Source organism: Rattus norvegicus, chromosome 13, assembly GCF_021556685.1.
Source record: "Rattus norvegicus strain SHRSP/BbbUtx chromosome 13, alternate assembly SHRSP_T2T, whole genome shotgun sequence".
NCBI lineage: Eukaryota > Metazoa > Chordata > Mammalia > Rodentia > Muridae > Rattus > Rattus norvegicus.
In genome coordinates, this window is record NC_141546.1 from 80,627,979 (window position 1) to 80,649,668 (window position 21,690).

Here is a 21,690-nt window from a genome sequence, read left to right on the forward strand (position 1 = left end):
AGCTTCACTAAAGATGGGAATAAGGGCTAGGGAGATGGCTCCCCAGGTAAGGGCACTGGCTGCTCTTCCAGAGGTCCTGAGTTCAATTCTTAGCAACCACATGGTGGGTCACAACCATCTGTAATGAGATCTGATGCCCTCATCTGGCGCGCAGATGTACATACAGATAGAGCACTCATACATGAAACAAACAAACAAACAAATCTTTAAAAACCACAACAAAAAAGAATGTGTGTAGTGCAAACAATTTAAACTTATCCCTGACTAGCTTACAAATAGATGAGACTATGGTTATTTTATTTGGCTTTGACAATTACTGGGGGTTACCCCTAATCTACTCCTCTAACTGCAGGCCTGGCTACCTCCCCAGCTGTGTACCCCAGTACCTCTTTCTCCTGGCCATGTGCTCATGCTTCCTCCTGCCTTCTCTCATGGCAGCTTCCTCCTCCCTTCCCTCAAGGCGCCCTCCTCCTCCTCCCCTTCTTCCTCCTCCTCCCCCTCCTCCTCTCCCTCCTCTTCTCCCTCCTCCTCTCTTCCTCCTCTTCTCCTCCTGTCATTTCTCCTCTTTCCAGTCTCCCCTCTCCCAACTAGGTCACTCCACACCCACCTACCTCTAGTCCTTCCAGTAATTGGATGCAGTCAATTCTATTAAACCAATAGTTTTAAATCAAGGAACAAGGTTTGTACAACAAAAGCTTGTAAAGCAAGGCTAGACTTTCCCATATAGAATTTAGCATACAACACATAGCAATTGACCAAACCTCAACAAATATGAATAAGAGAGAGAGAGAGATAGGGGAGAGGCAGATTAGTGGGATGGGTGGGGGGCCCAGCTAGAGGCAGACCTCAGAATATCTTTCCAGCAATCTCCTTTAGAAAGGAGTCTCACACAGTCCAGGCTTCGTGACAGGGAACTGAGTGCTATAAACTAAGAGGTGCTGTCAAGTACAGATTGCTTCTTAACTCTGGAGAGAGAGAGAGAGAGAGAGAGAGAGAGAGAGAGAGAGAGAGAGAGAGAGAGCTGCAGAGAGACATGGCCTGATTCAGACTATAGGATGGGGCTTTAAAAGTTCTATCTTCTAACAGTGGCCAAAGTTTAAAATGATGAAAAATGTGGATGGGGTCATTTACACACATTTTCTAACTCCCTGGGGGAGCAGAATGAAGATCGGACCAACTTGGAGATCTGCCAGGATAATAAATGTGTGAAACCACGAATTTAACCAAGCTAGATGACTTAACAGGTCTCAAACAGGCAAGGTCAAAGTCTTGAGTAAAAACTGAAAACTAACAAACTCTTAGTGGCTTTATCTGAAGACACTTCTGAGCCAGTAATTTTTAAGTTCCTGCCTATCGGTACTTCTGCCCTTTACTACATATAGGCTTGCTTGCTAACAGCGAGTAAATGGAAAAGAGCATATAGAAAACTCACTTTCTCTTAGATGCCAGGCACGCATACTCAAACGACATTAAAACGGTGGTGTGTGCTAAAAAGGTGGTGTGTGCGTGCGTGAAGGCAGTCTTTTTTCTAGCATTGTGACTTAGGAAGTTGCTTAATTTCTTCTAGACCTCATTTATCTGTCTGTAAATCAAACAGAACAAGTATCTCTTTAGGGTAAACTCGCAATCTTTACAGAGCAGATCACAAGACGCAGAGAACATATGCATCTGGAAACTAGCCAGCACTGGAGCCACGCCCCCTCCGGCCTGCTCCTCTCTGATTGGCCTTCTCGGGGGGGCGGAACCCTAGCGTGCAATAGTTACGGCGGCAGAGTTTGGTCGCAAAGCAGGTGCTCTGCAGTCAGCGCCATGGCTGCCCGCGCTCCTGAGCTCGCGCGCTCCCTGCTTGCTGCCCTTCTGGCTCCCGCGCTAGTGGCACTACTGGTGTCGCCGGCCTGGGGACGCGGAGGCCGGGACCACGGGGACTGGGACGTGGACAGGCGACTGCCTCCACTGCCACCCCGCGATGACGGGCCGCGCGTGGCCCGCTTCGTGACTCACGTCTCGGACTGGGGCTCGCTGGCCACTATCTCCACGAGAGAGGAGGTGCGCGGCAGGCCCTTCGCGGACATCATCTCAATTAGTGACGGTCCTCCGGGAGAAGGCTCAGGCGAGCCCTACATGTACCTGAGTCCGCTGCAACAAGCAGTGAGCGACCTGCAGGTGAGCGGGAGCGCGGCGCTGTTTCCCAGGACGGGCAGAGCAGGGAACCGGCCTCTCCTGTTTAGCCTTCCTGAGAGAGCGTGGGTCTTAGAGATAGGACTTTTTTTTTTTTTTTTTTTTTTTTTTTTTCCGGAGCTGGGGACCGAACCCAGGGCCTTGTGCTTGCTAGGCAAGCGCTCTACCACTGAGCTAAATCCCCAACCCCAGAGATAAGACTTTTGAACCCAGCTTACATGACTGTCTCATGCGGCCGGCGCTGGCTAGGCGGAGGCTGTAGCATCCCAGATGTTGGGCAACTACCGGGACGTTCCTTCTCTTACCCTGCTCCTGATCTAAGCGCTTGAGGTAAATTCTTTGCCAGTACCTGGAGCACTTCACACCCTTTAAAAAGGCAGGCGTCGGGGCTGGGGATTTAGCTCAGTGGTAGAGCGCTTACCTAGGAAGCGCAAGGCCCTGGGTTCGGTCCCCAGCTCCGAAAAAAAGAACCAAAAAAAAAAAAAGGCAGGCGTCATTTGAAGGCGCCCTCTTGGCATGAACTGAACTCCTGTTCTTTTTTTTTTTTTTTTTCTTTTTTTTTTTTTTTTTTTTTTTTTTTCGGAGCTGGGGACCGAACCCAGGGCCTTGCGCTTGCTAGGCAAGCGCTCTACCACTGAGCTAAATCCCCAACCCCCTGAACTCCTGTTCTTTAAAGACATCCAGGTTGTTGGATAGTTTAGCACTTGGCTTATGTGACTTCGGAGGTTCTCTTCCCCACCTCTGCAGAGCTTTCCTACCAGCAGTGGGAAACTACTACACAGCACTATGGTTGACTGCATTCTTTGGATTCCATAGTCATAGTGTTGCCCCCAGTAGAGAGCAGGACTCTTTGAAGGGCTGGTTCCTCTTCGCCCTTTGCCTACTCTCTGGGATCGGGCTAGGTTTATAATTCGGGTGGAAACTCCCTGGAAGGGAAAGGCCACAAAGGAGCTCAGAAATGGAGCGTGACTCGGTGGAGGGTCTTTGGGGCAAAGCGGGGCGGGGTGTGGCGTGATGGGGGCGGGGCATAGGGTAGTGGTAAAAGGGAACCAAGAGACGCTGACGTTTTTATCAAGTCCGCAGTGTCAGGTGCCAACAGCTTTTTGATTCCACTCATTTCCATACATTGTCTCTTGTAGTAACTCTTAGAAATAGGCTTGGCTATTCCCATATTATAGATGAAGATGTGAGGTTAAGTAATTGCGCAAAGCCAAGGGGCCCACCCTAGTTCACCTCAGACCCCCTTGACTTCAAAGCACAAGCCATAGACTGGGAACCTGTGTGCTAGAAACCAGTTTTCTTCAGCCTACACAGAGTTCTGCTTTGTTCTAAAAATTAGCGACCGCCTTCTAAAACTGCAATTGTAGGGGCTAGGGGAATAGCCCAGTTGGTAAAATACTGGCCACGTAGTCAAGAGGACCTATATTTGGTCCTCCTCTCACCCATGTAAAAAGGGAGGCTCAATGGCATGCAAGCACTTGTGACCCCACACTGGCTAGGCATCTCCCTGTCCTGCCAGCCAAATGGAGTGAGTGAGCTTCAGACCGCATGGAGAGAGCCTGTCTCAAAAAGCAAGTAGGATGGCTCCAGCTTCTGAGGGGTGACATCCAAAATTGACCTCTGGCCATGTCATATACTCATTAATAATACACATGTGCCTGTGGTGCACACACACGCACACACACACAACACACACACACACACACGCGCACACACACATGCACATGCATATACACATGCACGCATACACGCATGCGCACACACAGGATAACATTTTAGAGTACAAAGTCTATTTATTTAAGTTTCTAACTCTTCTTGAAAATGTCAGAAGACTTAGCAGCACTGGGAGTGGGGGATGGGGCTGTATTTTTCTGAGAGACAAACGGAATAGAAGTCGCTGCCCCTTCCAGTCCAAATAGATTGACCCCAATTCACCATTTTCTTCCCTGCCCGTTTCCCTTCTCTAGGCGTCGGCTGTTCCCTCTACCCCAGCAGTGGTACTCAACTGACCTGCACAGCACTTGCAGAGAGGTTTTAAAATGCACTACCAAGTCACTTTATTCTAAAGCGATGCCCCCTGCCCCCTCAAACCCTCCCCGGTCTTTCTAATAGGAAGGGGACAGATTGAGCATTGCTACACCCCGTGATCTTTTTTCTATTTGTGAGGTGTCTGGGGTCGTATCATCTGCACTGCCAAAATGAGGAGCACTGAGGTTTAGAGATGGGGGCTCACCTGTGACCCCCTAGCTGATGGCCAGCAGGTAGGCCTCCAGTGAAATATTTCCTGCATAGAAAAGAGGCAATTGTGACCTCCCCACCCCCCGGCTCTCAGGTTTCTGGGATGGTATCATTGTGGTATTATTGAAAAGGCATGGGCACGATTCCTCTGGATGCTGACTCGGTCAGTTAACCAGCTGAAACTGGTTCCTGATGTGCCTTTCCTCTTCAACCACCCAGAGTCTCTAAGGGCCTTCCTTTTAGGTTAGAAGGAACAAGGCTGAGGCTTGAAACCATTTCCCCTGTGTAAAATGCCAGCCATCTTCCTCACAGACAAGGGGAAGTTTGGGTGTACCTCCCATACGGATATTCCTCTTATCTAGATTTTTGGTGTGTGATAATTTTGTATAACGAACGTTTAAAGGAAGAATTTGTTTCTGCTGGTTGATAATATGGTACCAGGTTGTGTCGTAGAGCCAGCAAGTCAAAAGTAAAGCTGGTAGGGCGCTTGCCTAGGATGCAGGAAGCCTTGAGTTCTGTCCCAGCGCTGTGTAAACCAGTCTTGGTGGTACAGACGTATATAGTCTCAGAATTTGGGAGGTGGGGGTGGAAGGGTCAGCAGCGCATGGTTACTTTTCTCTGTTATCTTGGCGAGTTCACAGCCTGACTGGACTGTATAATGTCCGTTTCTTTTTTTTTTTTTGGAGCTGGGGACCAAACCCAGGGCCTTGCGCTTGCTAGGCAAGCGCTCTACCACTGAGCTAAATCCCCAACCTAATGTCCCATTTCAAACCGAACAAAACCCTTTTACCTCTCTGTCCCTCTTGGTGCTTCTCTCTTGTGATTATGACCAGGTTATTCCTGATTTTTTCTTTTCCCCTTTGATCCATTAAAAACAAGTTCATCTCTTACTTCCTTGTTCATCAGATACTTTGAATGTTGTGTGCACAGTCATGGTTTTTCCATCTAGGGTTTACTTCCTCATCGAGAATATATATATATATATATATATATATATATATATATATATATATATATATATATATATATATATGCTATTTTCAGACACACCTGGAAAGGGTATTGAATCCCATTACACATGGTTGTGAGCCACCATGTGGTTGCTGGGAATTGAACGCAGGACCTCTGGGAGAACAGTCAGTGCTCTTAACCACCGATCCAGCTCAGAGTCTTGTATTTTTCATTGCCTTCATTAAATATCTGTCCAATGAAAGTCTCATTTCTTTCTCCTTCTGGAAACCAATTTCCCTCGACTGGCAACATCCCAGATTGTGGAATGATTTTCCCAGTAAACGCATAGAATTCTCATTGCCTCTCCACCTCTCAGTTTTTCTTCTGCTCTCTTTGTTATCATGTCTGTTCTCTCCTCTTCATTCGTGCTATGCTTAGGCTAAGTCCTCCCCACCGTGCTCGAAAGTGCTCAAACAACTTTTAAATTATCTGTCTGAACCACCCTGCCTGCCAGACTTACAATAACAAAATTACAGGTCGCCCTCTGCACAGAGGACTTAAGGAACACGCCTGCTACGGCAAACCCTGAGTGTCAGGGCTGGGGAGATGGGTCATCAGGAAAAGAGCTTGACGTGCAGATGTCAAGAGTTAGATCTCTAGCACCCACCTGGAAAGTCAACTGGAGGTCCTATACTCCCACTGCTAGGCAAATAGAGACTGGGTGTCTCCTGGGACAAGCTACTCTGACTTCCCTGTTGAACAAAACAAAACAAACAAAACAAACCCTGCCTTAGTAACGAGAGATTGGTCAAGGAAGACATCCAGTGTTAGCCTCTGACTTCCACACCTGTGTATCTGCCCACATACATGGGAACGAACACACACACACACGTACACTCACAAATAGTAAAATAAATAAAACCTTGGGTACAGATTGGTACTCAGCATTTTAACAGACTCTGTAGGGGAGTCCAGAAAACACTGCTTAAGCATGGCCTGCAAAATTGACAATGGAGAAACCTTACCCAAGGGCTCTCCCTTCTTTTCGTTCTTGGGAGGGCGGGGGGTTCTCTTCTTACAGCTTGAAGACTGCAGACATTTTAGCTAGGATTAGAGGTTTGCACCAGCATGTCCAGTGAGATTTTTTTTTGTAACCATGTGTATGTGTGGCCCTCTCTGTGTACATATTCATGTGAGTGTGGGTGCCCTCGAAGGCCAGACACTGGGTCCTTTGGAGCTGAACCTAACTTATAAGTGTCTGAGCCACTGCATGTGGGTTGTGGAAACGGAACGTAGGCCTTCAGAAGAGCAGTGGATGCTCATCCCTGATGAGTCTTTTTTCTTCCCTCCTCTTTCCTGAGAGTCTGAGACGCAGTGGTTTTGATGGCCCATGGTGAGATGGGTGGGTATAGTTGTGAGTTTGCAGCAATCTGAACAGTGCCGGGTTCTGAAGGGAAATGAATTAGGAATCTTTTTGCCTTGTGTTTCGAATCTGAGGTAAAAATTCTCTGGTTACAGAAGAAGTAAGCAACTTGAGATCACATGACAATTCTGAGGTCAAGAGATAACCATGTAGCATGATTCAGCTACTTTCTTGTTTAAATTATGCAATCAGACTGTCCCAGCACCTTGGTAATTTCATGCAGTTTTTTGTTTTTTGTTTTTAATTAGAGCTTAATCTGGTAGATATTTCAGTGAGGGCTCTCACCAGCTCTGGCTTAGGGGATACTTTATGTAACTTTATGTTATTAGGGGATAACTATGGAACTGATAAGAATAGTTACACTAAAACATTCTCTGTAGTTTGTTCTTTAAAACACGACACCTCTCCACACACACTTTGTGGGGGACGGGACCACTTTCTATCTATGTATCGCCCCCCTACCCCGGCAGCTTACAGTTCACTGCTTCAAAGAAGTGTGTTGCAGCGCTGAGGGTAGCATGGCTGCAGGCCGTAAAGTTTGTGCCTCTCCAGAAACCGTATTTCACATGGAAGAATTTTTATTTTTCTCTCTTCAGGGAAATCCAGAGGCTACGCTGACTATGTCTTTAGCACAGACTGCCTACTGTAGGAACCATGGATTTGATCCCCAGAGTCCCCTCTGTGTTCATATAATGATGTCTGGGACTGTGATCAAAGTAAGTTCCACGAAGAGAGACGGGCTTTTAAAAAAGGGGGGAGGCATTAAAAATGAAGGGAGGGATGTTTGGAGAATAAAACACAATTGATTTGTGAAGGGGCAGATGGTGAGAATATGTTCTAACAGAGTAATTCCAAGAACTAAGGGTCCTGACCAGGGTCTGTCGTAGAGGTGCGTCCAGTAGGGTACTTATGGGACAAAGGACCCCTGTCCTGGGGCCAAATAGATGTAACATCTGGAAGGCTCCTGTATTAAACACTCTTGCTAAAAACAGCTGCTCATCCAGAGCCACTGCTCTCTAGTTTCATGTGGGCTCCTTGTCCCGGTGTTTGATACCAGTGAGAGGAGTGTCTGTCACTCACTGGGAGGGAGGACATTTGGACAGTTTGGGATGAGTGCTGGTGAGAAGAGGTTAAATAAGGGGTCAACCCTCAATCAGTCTGTGGTGGCGCTGGCAGCAGCACATGCCTTTAATCCTAGCACTAAGGAAGCAGAGACAGGTGGATCTCTGAGTTTGAGGCCAGTCTCATCTGTATAGTGAGTTACATGAGTCCAGCATCTCAAAAAGCAAAACAACGGGGCTGGAGAGATGGCTCAGAGGTTGAGAGAGCGCTGATTGCTCCCTCCAGAGGTCCTGGGTTCAATCCCCAGCAACCACATGGTGGCTCACAACCATCCATGATGAGATCTGTCAGTGTCTTCTGGTGTGCAGACATACATGCAGGCAGAACACTGTACACAATAAATTAATCTTATTAAAAAACAAACAAACAGGGGTTGGGGATTTAGCTCAGTGGTAGAGCGCTTGCCTAGCAAGTGCAAGGCCCTGGGTTTGGAACCCAGCTCCAAAAAATAGAAAAGAAAAACAAACAAACAAACAAACAAACAAAATACCCCAATGAAACAACTATAGGAGAAAGAACTGCTGGATGCTGGTGTGCAGGTAGTAAATACACCAACCGTATCGCTGAGCCAGCAATTTGCTCTCTGATCCTTGTAACTTCTGGTCTGTGGGTGCATCTCAGGGGCGGGCGGTGTCCTTGACAGGTGGGAGGAAGCACACCCTCTTAGCAAAAGGGATGAAAGTGGTGTTAGAATGGGCTGTTTATCTCCTGTTTGTCCTTCAGGTGAATGAGACAGAAGAGGGCTACGCACGGGACTCGCTATTCATCAGACACCCTGAGATGAAACACTGGCCTCCTAGCCATAAGTGGTTCTTTGCTAAGTTAAAAATAAGCAATATCTGGGTTTTGGACTACTTTGGTGGACCGAAAGTAGTGACACCTGAAGAATATTTTAACGTCACACTGCAGTAAGTAATTAAGTAAGGCTCAAAGTGAGTCTTTTTTTTTTTTTTTTTTTTTTTTTTTGGTTCTTTTTTTCGGAGCTGGGGACCGAACCCAGGGCCTTGCGCTTCCTAGGTAAGCGCTCTACCACTGAGCTAAATCCCCAGCCCTCAAAGTGAGTCTTAACTACCAGGAACGCCCCCCAGTCCCCCACCCTGCCTCTCAAGTGAAACAGGAGAATGGAGTTTGATGCAAACACAAGAGGTTTATTTCTCCCGTGCATCAGGGTTGACCCTCAATCAGCCCTTCGTGGCGACCCCGAATGGCTATAACAAGCAGTTTTTATACTTTATAAGGGTACAGGTTGCATCAGCAAGGTTACAGTTTGAATTTACTGGCTAAGCATATTGACCTTTGAATCTATTGGCTAGCAAGCATGTGACATGCATTCGAACTCTATCTGGGACCAGAGGGTCAGGGGACTATGTCAGTACATTCTGCCGTTTTTCAAGAGTGTCCCTGCTCCTCGGGAGAACTGTGGGTGGAGAATAGAACTTGGTCTAACCTTGACCTGGGGTGGGAAGCTGGTACTTGGCCTAGTCTTGACCTGAGGCAGTAGGTATAATGCTGGTGAGAGCCCCTAGGGTCCATCAATTATACACTGTCCACCATTGACGCACTGTGCCTCTCCCCAGCAGCACTTCCAAGGCTGATTCTGCTGGGATCACCTCTCAAAATAATAAGACACTTGGGATTAAAGACGTAGCATCTCGCTCCCAGTGCTTCAGTCAGGCAGGGAGAATCTTGGTGAGTTCAAGGCCAGCATGAATTCTGCATAATGAGTTCTAGGACATCCAGAGCTGCATAGTGAGATCTTGTTTCAAAAAAACTAAACCAACCTTAACCCCAGCCCTCAGGAGGCAGCTCTCTGAGTTGGGTCTCTGAGTTCAAGGCCAATCTGTCTACAGAGCGATTCCCAGGACAACCAGGCCTACACAGAGAAACCCTCTATCGAATAACCAAAAAGCAAGCAAACAAACAAAGAAATGCAGCTAACTAACCAGAAACAACTCTTAAAATATATTTATAAAATAGTTTTAAATGTGCAATACAGAATGGGCAAGCTCACCTATAACCCTAGACCTTGGCAGACAGAGGCAAGAGGATTAGGAATTCAAGGCCAGTTTCGGCTTCACGGAGAGGCTGAAAGTCAGCTCAAGTTACATGAAACCATGTTTGAAACAAAACCAAGCCCAAACAAGGGGGCTCTAGTAAGGAGCCTATAACTTCCAGAATAGTGAAGTCTGGAGTCTGTACTTAATCACATTTTCTATGATCATAATTATAACACAACTGGAAGGGATCTGTGGTTTATGACTACAACGGTAATGGAGTTGATTCCAAAGGGCAGCTGGAGAGAAAGGAGGAGTACAGGACATTTAAGTTCAGCAATTGGGCCCTGGGGCTTGGGTGGGAATCTCGGCATTGCGAGAAAACAAGAATCATCAAATTGCTAAGAGCTGGAGACAGAGCTCAGTCTAAGGTCCTGGGTTTGGTCCCCAGTACATCTTGTCTGGATGTAGAGAAGTAGCAATATCTAAAGATGGACTGGGGCAGGGAGTGGTCAGATGTGAAGTGAGGTCAAGGGCCAGAGGACAGAAGGGGAGGGACTAGAGTGTCCCCTAAGTGACACCGAGTTTTGCAATATAGGACATCTATAAGCCTGAGAGGTGTAATAGCAGCTAGAGTCTGTTGAGCACGTTTTGCTGGTCCGTGCTATGCTAATCGCTTCCTGTGATTAGCTTAAATTCTTACCGCACCCCTGTGAAGCAAGCACTGATTCCTAGGATGCAAGAAGGGCCAGGCTGGGAAAGGAGGGGCTTGCATGATGCCTTTCAGCCAGCAGGTGGCAGCGCTGGGATTCAAGCGCTAGGCATCCTAGTCCCCAGCTCTCATCAGACTCCTAATTGTGTGCCGAGCTGGAGCTGCCTCCCCAGGTTCACTTCCTGTTTGCAATGACTGACAGCTCTGTGGGGAGATGGGGGAGGATACTAAGATAGATTTATAAATCAATGCCGAATGAATATGGGTGCGGTAAAGAAACCAGAAGTAGCCAATTCATAGGTGAAACGGGAAAACTTTATTCCAATTAACCTGGGAAGGCTAGGAGAGAAGACAAGGAAAGATTTCCAGAGTTAAATGGGAACTAGAGAGACGGAGCTTGTGAACTGGGTGGGGTTTATGAGCAGGGACTGAGGGAGCCCAGAGGCTAACATTGACCTTGTCAAGTTCTTAGGCACCACAGTGTGTGCTAACGGAAGATCCACTTGTTCCTTTTGCCAGAGACAAGGAGCAAGGCTCCCTTTCAAGTCCTGAGGGAGTGGTCTAAATGCCCAACCTTGGGAAAAGGTATTTCTTTGGGGGACCAAGCAATCTTCAGTCCTAGAGCTTAAATTCTTAGTGCTTACGTATAGTTTGTTTTTATTTTATTAGAGAGCAGCCTATATTAAACTATGTAAGCCCTAACACCTCCCCCCTGCTTCCTGGAAACAAAGACTTTCAAATTGTCTGGGCAAAGAATCCGGTTGTCCTCACATTGATTTTGTTGCCATGTGTGTGGGAGAAGAGGCACGGGCTGCTGACCCTCCCTGGGGCTGGCCGGCCTCCTCCTTTATAGGATGTAGGAGGTAGTGATTGTGAGATTATTACCGGGCAGCACATTATCAAGGAGAGTGACAGTAAGAATGATGGGCTGCTCTGCGAGGTTAGAGTTTACCTTCCCAGGACATCACAATCTCCAAAGCGCAGTTATCTCCGTGTAAATAACACGCCCTGGGCAGTGCTCACTTTAATAACAAAATAAAATTATGTTTTCCCATAAGTCTTTGCTCTGAGTGAGTAAAACAGAGGCTCCTGTTCAGTTCTGTAGACGGGTGGGTAAGTGCTTTTCTGCAGCTCAAAGATAAGACGGAGCCTTTGCTCTGATCCCCAGGGCGTGGTGGGGGTGGGGATGGGGATAGGACACCAGGGGGAGGCATCCGGTGGCACTACTGGGGAAGGAAGGTGCCTGTCCCCAGGTGTCTGTAGCCACTGGTTGCCACTTCAGAGTCTGTGAGGACTGGGGGCTGCACATTCTCAGGAACCACTAACGGGGTCCTCTTGGTATCCTGGGCTTTCTTTCTCCAAGTCACCTTCCCAGCCTTTCTCATTGTTTCTCCAAAAAGTCCAGCCCCTTCTGTAGCTAACGACTAGACTCTGAAATGATCCTGAGAAAGCGTCCACACAGGGACGGCTCAGTCAGGGCTAAGTGGCTAGTGTCCTGAGTTGCTGGACCCAGCCCATGTGCTCTTCTGCATGCGGGGTGAAGGTGTAATTGTCGGCAGGATGTGTTTGTTACATCCTGGAGGCAGCCGTGATCAGAACGCCTATCACCATGGAGCCGGGACAGCAGCAGGAGGCTGGTCCAGGGTAGCTCACTCACACGAATCCTACCAAGGTGGACACAGAAAGGTCACGAGTCACATACCTGAACCCTTACCTGGGTGTAGCTTTCCTGGTTGGATGGAAACTCCAGCTGGGACAGGAAGACAGACAAGATCACCTCCCAGCTAGGTGGCATTGGCCAGCCATTTCTCTCCTGCTCGAGTGTTCTGGGAACCCCCCCCCCTTTTTTTTAAGGTTTTTGCTTCATACTCCCTTTTTGAGAGAGAGAGAGAGAGAGAGAGAGAGAGAGAGAGAGAGAGAGAAAGAGAGGAAGAGAGAGAGATAGGAGTCTTACGTATCCTGGGCTGGTCTAGATCTCTTTGTGCAGCTGAGGATAACCGTGAACTCCCGAAACTCCTTCTGTCCACCTTAGAGTGCTGGGATTGCAAGTGTGAGTCACCTTGCTAAGTGTTTGTGAGTACCGGGCAAGCATTCTCCCAGTGAGCTACATCCCCAGCTCTTGTTGTTGTTGTTTAAATTTTAACCCTTCAGAAGTTTTTTAAAAACAAGAGCCTCCATAGCATGTGTGTAAATGACTCTGGCTTTTACTAAGATGCCAACCGTGGAGATGGGAGGGGCTTGCTAAAAAGGATTCTTGACCCGTGTCTGTCACCGACCCGGGGCTCGGGAGTCTCTGAAATTAACTTTAAATAGTAAACGTTTAGGTGCTGTTTTTCTCCAGTCTTTCCAGAGAATGAATGAACCTCTAAGATTGGTCATCCTGGCTCATGAGATAATGGTCTCTCTCTTCCTCTGCAGGTGAAGCAAATACGGTGAACTGGATCACACCAGCGACAGGTCTTCCAAGGCTCATGCACACAGAGGGCTCGACCCTGCCTGGCTGCTAGCCCACTCTGCCACCTCTTGTTTCGATTTCCTTTGCTTGTCTTTGCAGAGTGTTGTCCATTAGAAGACGTGCTTGCTGGATTTAAAAAAAAAAAAAGTCTTGAAGCCATTTTCAGAGAAAAATGCCCTTCTTTATGATCAAAGAAGCCATGCTCGGTGCTTTTTCCTCAGTGGTGCCCTCAGTAGGGTGACATATACCAGCTGTAGACCGCCCATTGGCACTGGAGGTCCAGAGGTGCAGATGCTCTGTGCCTGATGGCCACTGTGCCTGAAGGTGCTGTGCTCACCCAGCTGCCTCAGGAGCCAGTGCAGAGGGGCCGTATGAATCCTCCAGTCCAGGACAGCAGTGACCACGGATGCAGCGTCCCATTCACGTCAACCTGTATAGCTGATCAGCACAAGGCAAAGCTGGGTCTTCTGTAAAACTCCATAAACGTCTTACATTCTAAAGTCATCGTTACCCAGAACAAAATAAATCAGAAAGATTTTCCTGCATCCATTCTCCATCTAAGTAGACTGTGCACTCACTCCTCATCCTTTGGAATGTGCACGCCTGAGCTGGGGCGCAGCTTTCTTGGCACAGAGCTTGCCAAGCATGAATGGGACCATAACGTCGAAACAACCAGCCAGCCACAGACGACATCTTTATGTGCATGAAAAAGCAACCTCAGAAGAAAAAGGATTTCGCATATGTTGGGCTCTTTTTCGTAAGACTTAACCCTGTGCCAGCCGCAATCCAAGCCCTCCTCCGGCATTCTGTATCTTGAAGCTCCTGGTGCTGCTGCCTGCGTCCTCTGTGGGATGTACCACGGTACTGTGGCATAAAAACAAACTACAACAACAACAAAACATGTCTCTGCACCAGAGGATGGCTCAGCTTGTAAGATGACTGCTCTAGCAGAGGACCCAAGTTCAGTACCCGCAAGGGGTCAGACAGGCACATATGCCCAGAACTCCAGCTCCAGGAGATCAAATACCTCTAGCCTCCAAGGTCACCTGCACTGGAATACACACACCCACACATAGACACACAGCAACACAATTTAAAACAGTACATCTTTTATTCCAAAGAGGTACTACTTAGTTTAATTACCTGTTTCATGCTCTTGGATGACATAAGATTTCTTTTAACAGAGTGTGGGGGAATCAAGACACTGACTTAAACAGCCAAAAAAAAAAAAAAAAAAGTTAACTATGAACCATCATGTTGGAGAAAGAGATGGTAATCATAACAGAAATCCAGCAAACGACGTCTCAGTCAAAACCCACTAAACAGTAAGGATCTTGTTATTGAAATCAGTAATTAAAAGCATTATTATAACAAGGTGTGTCGGACTGAGTTCAGAGACGGGCGTTTATGAGAAAGCTCCATTGTGCACTGCTCAATCAATGTTCTATTTAGTCACACTTTAAATCAACCACTGATTGTTCCAGAACTTGAGAAGAATCATATGCTTTCCCCAGTGGCAGAGAGCTCATGTCCTAGAACTTGGGCAATGTCTGAATGCAGGCTTTGTCACGGGCCCTTGGGTTCCAGCATGAGTTGTGGCACTGACTTGAGGGTACCTCCCTAGTTGTCTCTTTTCCCATTTAACTGTGAGTTCTGTCTTAAGCACTTGGCACCATGAAAAAACTATCCAGATCAAATCCAATTATCCTACAGGGCGAAGCAGCCAGCTCTTCACAGCAGGGTCCGCACATTCCATTATAATTGAATTTGCAGACTGTCACGGGAGTATTCTAGATGTCCACAAGGGGGTGCCATAGACTACCGTTAGAGCAGATCCAGACTGTTTTGGTTTTCGGTGGTTTGGTTTTATTTTGTTTTCCTCTATTTCTTAGTGTTTATAGACGGTAGCCTGAGGTGTCTTCAAACCTGTGATTCTCCTGCCTCAGCTTCCTAAGTACTGGGATGAGAAAAGCATGACATTATGCCCGGCACAGTGCCACTTTCTCACATAGGCCAGTGTCCAGTGTGACCATGATGGTGACATTAGCATAGGTACTTCAGCAGAGAAAATGTGAGATGAAGGCCCAGCCTCACGCTGCCGCTGGTAGGTTCAAGGCTCGGTCGCTTCCTTCACACCAGGGCCTTTGCTTCAGACTCTGGGTCTCACACCTTACCTGCTGCAGAGAGACTAAGCCCCGGTCTTAGCTGGGATAAGTTGGCTGCATTTGGCAGATGTTTCCCTGCCCAAACCATGACCAACAACCAGGTTAATCCTGTCTTCTAATCCAGAGTCGAAGCCCTTGGGTTTACATCTGGGTGGGGATCCATTATGAACGGAGGCACGGTCAGGAGAAACAGGAATGTTCTGACTCGAGGCTGCCAGGATCATGAGCCATCCTTAGTCGTATTCAGACCGAGAACCACAAGGTGACTGAGGACTACTTTGCTGTAACGGCACATTCTGGAGCTGTTTTAGCGCTGAGAAAATAATACCCTGTGGGAGTTTACTGGCCGGTGTTTTTGTGGTGTTTTCCCAACTCTTCAAAAACAGATGGTCTGTATTTCCATGTGAGAAGACAAATGGTAAGTTTAGAAGACAGTATGGAGCATTTGTTTCCTTGGGCTTTTCACTTCCTCTGTGTTCTAGGGAGCATACAGGATAGGGGAGAGAGAAGACTAGATAGGGAATCCTGTTTCTTCACATATCAATTGATAATATCAAGTTTTCTCAAAAGTAATAGTCGCAGATGTCAATGCACTTAATTTTATGAAATGTATCCATGCGCGGTGCTCTTTTTCTGAGTCTAGCTGCAAGCCCAAGAAACGGGTGAAGCACGCGTGGATTTTCCTTTTTAACTTTATGGAAGAGGTTGGATACCCAAAGCGTTGGTTTGAGGTCGTCCACACATTTCCATATCAGATCCTTTAACTTTGATTCAGGAACGCAACACTAGAGGTCCCTGTGGGTCCTTTAAAGAAATGCTTTGCCTCCTGGTTTGTTTTTAAAGGTTTGTAGTATGGAAGGAAAAAAAACAAAGGGCAAGGGCCATGTGTTTGAAAAAGCTAGGTTTTCATTTCCCACGTAGTTCTTTGACATCTTTGGTGGTGGGAGGTGGGGAGTAGGCCCTGTGAGCTCTGAAGCCAGACTGTGTCCAAATCTCAACACAACAGCTTAGCCTGTGGTCACCAGGACTAAGTCCAGGATCGGGCTAGACAGTGACTTTTGTTTACTTATCAATCAGGATACGAATGACCAGAAGTCCTTACACAGAAGGTAAGACCAGCGCAGAATCATGGAACCCGACCTTCTAGAAAATGATGCGACCGTGGGAAGGTCCCAACTGTTCTGTACGCATGCTCCCTCATTCTAAGAACTGAGGGAAAGGAGTCCACAGGAGACCGGGCCTGGAATTCTGAGGTCCGACTTGAGAAGCTAGGCTGCCAGCCCCAGAGCAAGGGGGAAAAACAAAACAAAACAAAACTTGGGAACCGCAGTTTGACATGATGGCCACTAGAGGGCACTGTGAAGCCGAGCGCAGGTGTTCACTGGGGCGGCCCTTCGACCCTTTCTCCTCAGGATGAGAAAAGTTAGTCCTTTCGCTAGCAGACCCTCTGCTCCGCTGGAGCTGCGTCCCCCTTTTGACATCTTGCCTTTCATTTAATGAAATGACCATCCTAAGGAGAGGCCAAGAGTATCAGCAGTATCCAGAGTTGGAGCTCTTGGATTGTTCCTAGAGCAAGAGATCTCTGCCGGACCTGTTTGCCCCCAGAGTCAAGGCTGGCTCAGCAAAGACTTCTGGCAGCTTCCTCACATCAGATGAGGTGAGGCGACCTAGTCTCCCTTAAAAAAAAGTGGACCCATTCGAAGTCAAAAAATCTCCAGCATCGTGGGATTGGGTAGAACCTTCAGGCCCCGAGGTTGATTCTCCACTCTTCAACCAAAACTGGACACCCGCTTAGTGTCTGGGACAATGCAGGGAAGCGCCACCCTGTGCCTCAGCTCTAGGAAGGTGCCAGCCAGCTGGTGGCATTGAAACGGCCAGGAGAAATTATACTCAGTACAGGGCCTGACCCGAAACCAGTTTGTGGAGGCCAAAGAATTCAGCCCCTTCAAGGGGGCACACAGAGACCTGGAGAGGGAGAGTGATTTTCTTGTTTGTTTTGCTCAAAGTCACACAGTAAGTGAAGGACGAAGTTGGGACCAGATCCTAGGGCGGTGTATTCCTCAAAAACCAGCTGAGGGGAAGACCTTCTGGAAGAACCAGAACTGAGCATGAAAACAAAGCCCATTCCCCACAAGATGTCATAACTGGTTCCCGGGGTGCCCTCAGGGCTCAGGGTTGGCTTTTTCTCATCTCAATGACTTTGCATTTGCTTAGGTGCCTCAGAGCTTCTGAGGCTGAACTCATCCCTGAAGCCAGGGCTATCTGTTCATAAGGAACACAGGGCAAGCACGTTGAGTCGATGCTCAGAAAGAATTAAAAAGAAGCCCACAGGTCCTTACTCAGGCGTGGTCTATGCTCCCTTAAGACTTGTCCACAGCCTGCTTTTTCTCAGTCTCTTCCTCATCACAGAGACCGTGCACGGTCCTTTCTCAGCTCCCATCATTTCTAGAAGATTCTGGCCAGAGCTTCTTCCGCTAAACGTTTAATAATCCCCTTGCTTCCCTCTCCCAGATAGTGCTGACAGTGACGAACTAACCTGAAGTATGCAAAGGGAGCCAACTTTTCCCAGCATCCGCGGTATACAGACATACGATTCAGGAAAACTACCAGGAAGCATGCTGTCCATTTTCCAATGCATAACTCATGGATAAAAGCCATGCTGGTGGTCGGCAAATTCAGGACAAAGGTTCAGAGACTTCTGAACTTGTCCAGAGCTGGTTAGTAAGTCCTCTCACCTTAAAGTCTGCCCCCGTACGGCACACGTCTTCCCACTACCATGATGCACCACCACCCAGAGCACGTGACTTCCAGTCTTGATTTGGACGTTTGCCAGCTTTTGGGATAGTAGGTAAAATTTCAATTTCCTTAACTATAAAGGGGAAAGTGCACATCAGTAACGGCTGTCTTCCTGGGTCATCTAAAAAGATTAAGATGACAATATGTAAAAATGACATTCAAATGGAAGGCACCCCTCCAGCAGTGTTGGGCTGTCAAGGACAATATTTAAGACGCAATCAATCGCTCGACCTATCTCCTGATAGTACCCGTGTAATATTATCCACACCTCCAGTTTAATTTTGCTACCTTTTACAAAGATCATTAAAGACACGTTTGCTTTATTTCTTTGTGCAATGTTTTAAAATTATTTTGTCCTCTATTATGTTTACCGGTGTGTTTGGACCTTGGGCATGCTTTCCCCCCACAATATCTCACAGAATTTTTTTTTAATTGTGCTTTAATCCTTAAAAAACAAATTGGTCTTTTGAGAGAAGGGTTAGGGGTTGGGGATTTAGCTCAGTGGTAGAGCGCTTGCCTAGCAAGCACAAGGCCCTGGGTTCTCGGTCCCCAGCTCCGAAAAATAGAAAAAAAAAAAAGAAAAAAAAAAAGAGAGAGAGAAGGGTTAACTAAAATTAGCCTCCCAGCAAAATGGGCCCAGGTCAGTGGCGTCTTTGGTGGCCCAGGTCAGTGGCGTCTTTGGTGGCCACGTTTTCAGCGTCTGTAACATCAGGAGCATTTCAAGGGCAAACTGCAGGTTCAAAGTCAACTTTCTTCAGAAAAGTCATTGGATTATAAAATTAAAACCCATGAAGCAGACCCTTAAACATGCCGTAATCCAGGCTCTCAACAGGTGCACTAACTGTTTCCTACAAATCTCTTACTCTGCCCATCTCTGTGTCTGCTTCATCCTTGGGCAAAAGGTCAAAAGTCCTTCATTTGGTGAGCCTAGTGCTCACAAGGGAGAGAGGTACTCCCCTGGGAGACAAGCTGTTAGGGTAGCTTCCACGATGTCCACACTGTGGTATATACACCAGTGTAGCTTTCCTGATGACAGAAGACCTGTGCCTGGAAGGGCTAGCATGCCTGTGATTCTCATCGAGTCTATGGTAAAAGGAGAGATTAACTCAGAGTGTCTGACCTAATCTCCTATGCCCTGTCAGTCCATGCAGACTTTCCTCCAAGTAGCTTCAGAAGGGCAAAGTAGAGAGTGCTGGGTTGGCATGGGGAAAACTGACAAGAAGCTGGAGGTGTCCTCCGAGGGCTGAGAGCAATATCTAGACCCCGTTCTTCTAAGTGAAAGAAAAGTTTCCAGTCACCAGTGAATTAGGAATAGCAGCTGGCGCTTCAGATCCAAACAGCAGCCAAGCCAGCATGCCACATCTGCCCTTCAGCCCTATATCACTTTAAGGTTATAAGTCTGCACTGTTTCAGGACACTAAGTTTGTGATAGTTCATTATGTGGCAATAGAAAGCTACTTCAATTCCCAAAATCTCTCAATACATAAATTAGAATCATTTGTCTGCCAGCAACAGAAATTGAATTTGGGGTGGAGTGGAGCAGTACCCACAGTAGTCACAGAGCACAGACAGACACACACAGTAGGCACAGAGCACAGACAGACACACAGTAGGCACAGGACACAGGCAGACACACAGTAGGCACAGGACACAGGTAGACACACAGTAGTCACAGGGCACAGGCAGACACACAGTAGGCACAGGACACAGGCACAGACACACAGTAGGCACAGGACACAGGCAGACACACAGTAGGCACAGGACACGGGCAGACACACAGTAGGCACAGGACACAGGCAGACACACAGTAGGCACAGGACACAGGCAGACACACAGTAATCACAGGACATAGGCAGCTCCTGGGATGAATCCAAGTAGGGACAAAGGACTTAGAGATATTTCTAGGCTGGATTCTACTTTTAAGACCCTGTTTATTTTTGACTTTTTTTTTTTTTTGAGATAGTCTTGCACCCTGGGCTGGTCTCAAACTTACTTTGTAGCCAAGGATGATCAAGAAATCGTAACCCACCAGGGACTAAGCCACTACCTAAAGACTATACATGGACTGACCCTGGACTCTGACCCCATAAGTAGCAATGAATATCCTAGTAAGAGCACCAGTGGAAGGGGAAGCCCTGGGTCCTGCTAAGACTGAACCCCCAGTGAACTAGACTATGGGGGGAGGGCGGCAATGGGGGGAGGGTTGGGAGGGGAACACCACATAAGGAAGGGGAGGGGGGAGAGGGATGTTTGCCCGGAAACCGGGAAAGGGAATAACACTTGAAATGTATATAAGAAATACTCAAGTTAATAAAAAAAAAAATCGTAACCCAATTGCTGAGGTCTCAGGCCTCTGCCACTGTACACAGCTGCTCTTAAATTCTAAGTAAGCAGACGCTGAAAGGATAGCTTAGTGGTCAGGGGAACTTAGTGCTCTTCCGCAGGATTCGAGTTCAGTTCCCAGCATCCATATCAAGCTTCTCACAACCACTTCTACCTCCAGCTTTAGGGGGTCAGCCTTGGGGAAGCGTTCAATGCCTTTGGCTTCTTCAGTCAGGCACCCTGAAACACATACACAGCACTTTCCCTCTACACACATATACACAAAATTAAAGAAACCTTTGAAAGAGTTCTAGGGGAACAGCATTTGAGCTGTGTTACCTGACATCCTCATAAAAATTATAAAAAGATGGGGACCGGGATGTGACTCAGAGGAGATATGGACTCAGTGGAATAATGTGTAGGGAGAGAGCCCTGGGCTTGATTCATACTTTCTGCCCGCCATAAATAAGCATGGTGGTGCACTGTGGGAACTAGGGACAGGAGGGTGGGAGATTTAAGGTTATCCTCAGCTACACAGTAAGTTACAAAGTTACAGACTAGCCTGGGCTACTGTCCAAAAAAATAAATAAATAAGATTATAGAGTAGTGCATGGAGGCAGAGGCAGCTGGATCTCTGAGTTTGAGGCCAGCCTGGTCTACAGAATGAGTTTCAGGACAACCAGGGCTACACAGAGACACTCTTATTTATTTGTTTATAAATATATAAAATTTATAAGATTATTTATAAATGTATAAACTATTCCTGAAATTTATAAATATAAAATTATTTGTAAATTATAAGTTCATAAAGAAAGAACTAGTGGCCGTTGAGGGAAACATTTTGACCCGCCTCCCGCTATTGGCTAGTCTCCCTCAGCCAGCCGCGGTCAATATGCTAGGGTAGGTGCTGGGGAGGCCTCTCAGCTAGAGAAGCTTCAGGAGGGCTTGGTTGCCTCTGCAAACACCAGGGCAGGTGAGCCTTGGTGTGTGCGAATTTCCCCATCTTCTAAGCAGCAGGAGACAGCACCTAGTTACAGTTTCAATATGTCTTATTCATAGTGTCCAACATCTTTGTGTTTACTGAGCATTCTCCGACCTTCCTTCAGGAACTGTGTATTTAATCCTTCTGCCCATGTCTTCAGAGGGTTGGTTATCTTAACTGTTGGGTTAAAAGAGTTCTCCAGATAGTCTAGATTTAAGCCGTCTGTGAAGAGTTGTGTGTGCACACACCTTTCGTTCCTGACGGCATCCTCGGTGGGCAGTCTTGAGGAAACCTGGTTGATGGTTGCGGTTTTTTTTTCTTTTCTTTTCTTTTTTTCTTTTTTTCTTTTTTT

The 21,690-nt window shown here is 47.2% G+C and overlaps 1 protein-coding gene across 2 annotated transcripts; it reads left to right on the top strand.

Moving 5' to 3' along the window:
* Positions 1–1,786: 1,786 nt before the first annotated feature.
* Creg1 (cellular repressor of E1A-stimulated genes 1) lies at positions 1,787–14,442 on the top strand. 2 transcript variants are annotated; one of them, NM_001105966.1, is given in 4 exon segments: positions 1,787–2,163; positions 7,387–7,506; positions 8,636–8,820; positions 13,037–14,442. In NM_001105966.1, coding segments are annotated over 4 exon segments (663 nt in total). In that variant the 5' UTR covers positions 1,787–1,809; the 3' UTR covers positions 13,041–14,442.
* The last annotated feature ends 7,248 nt before the right edge of the window (positions 14,443–21,690 follow it).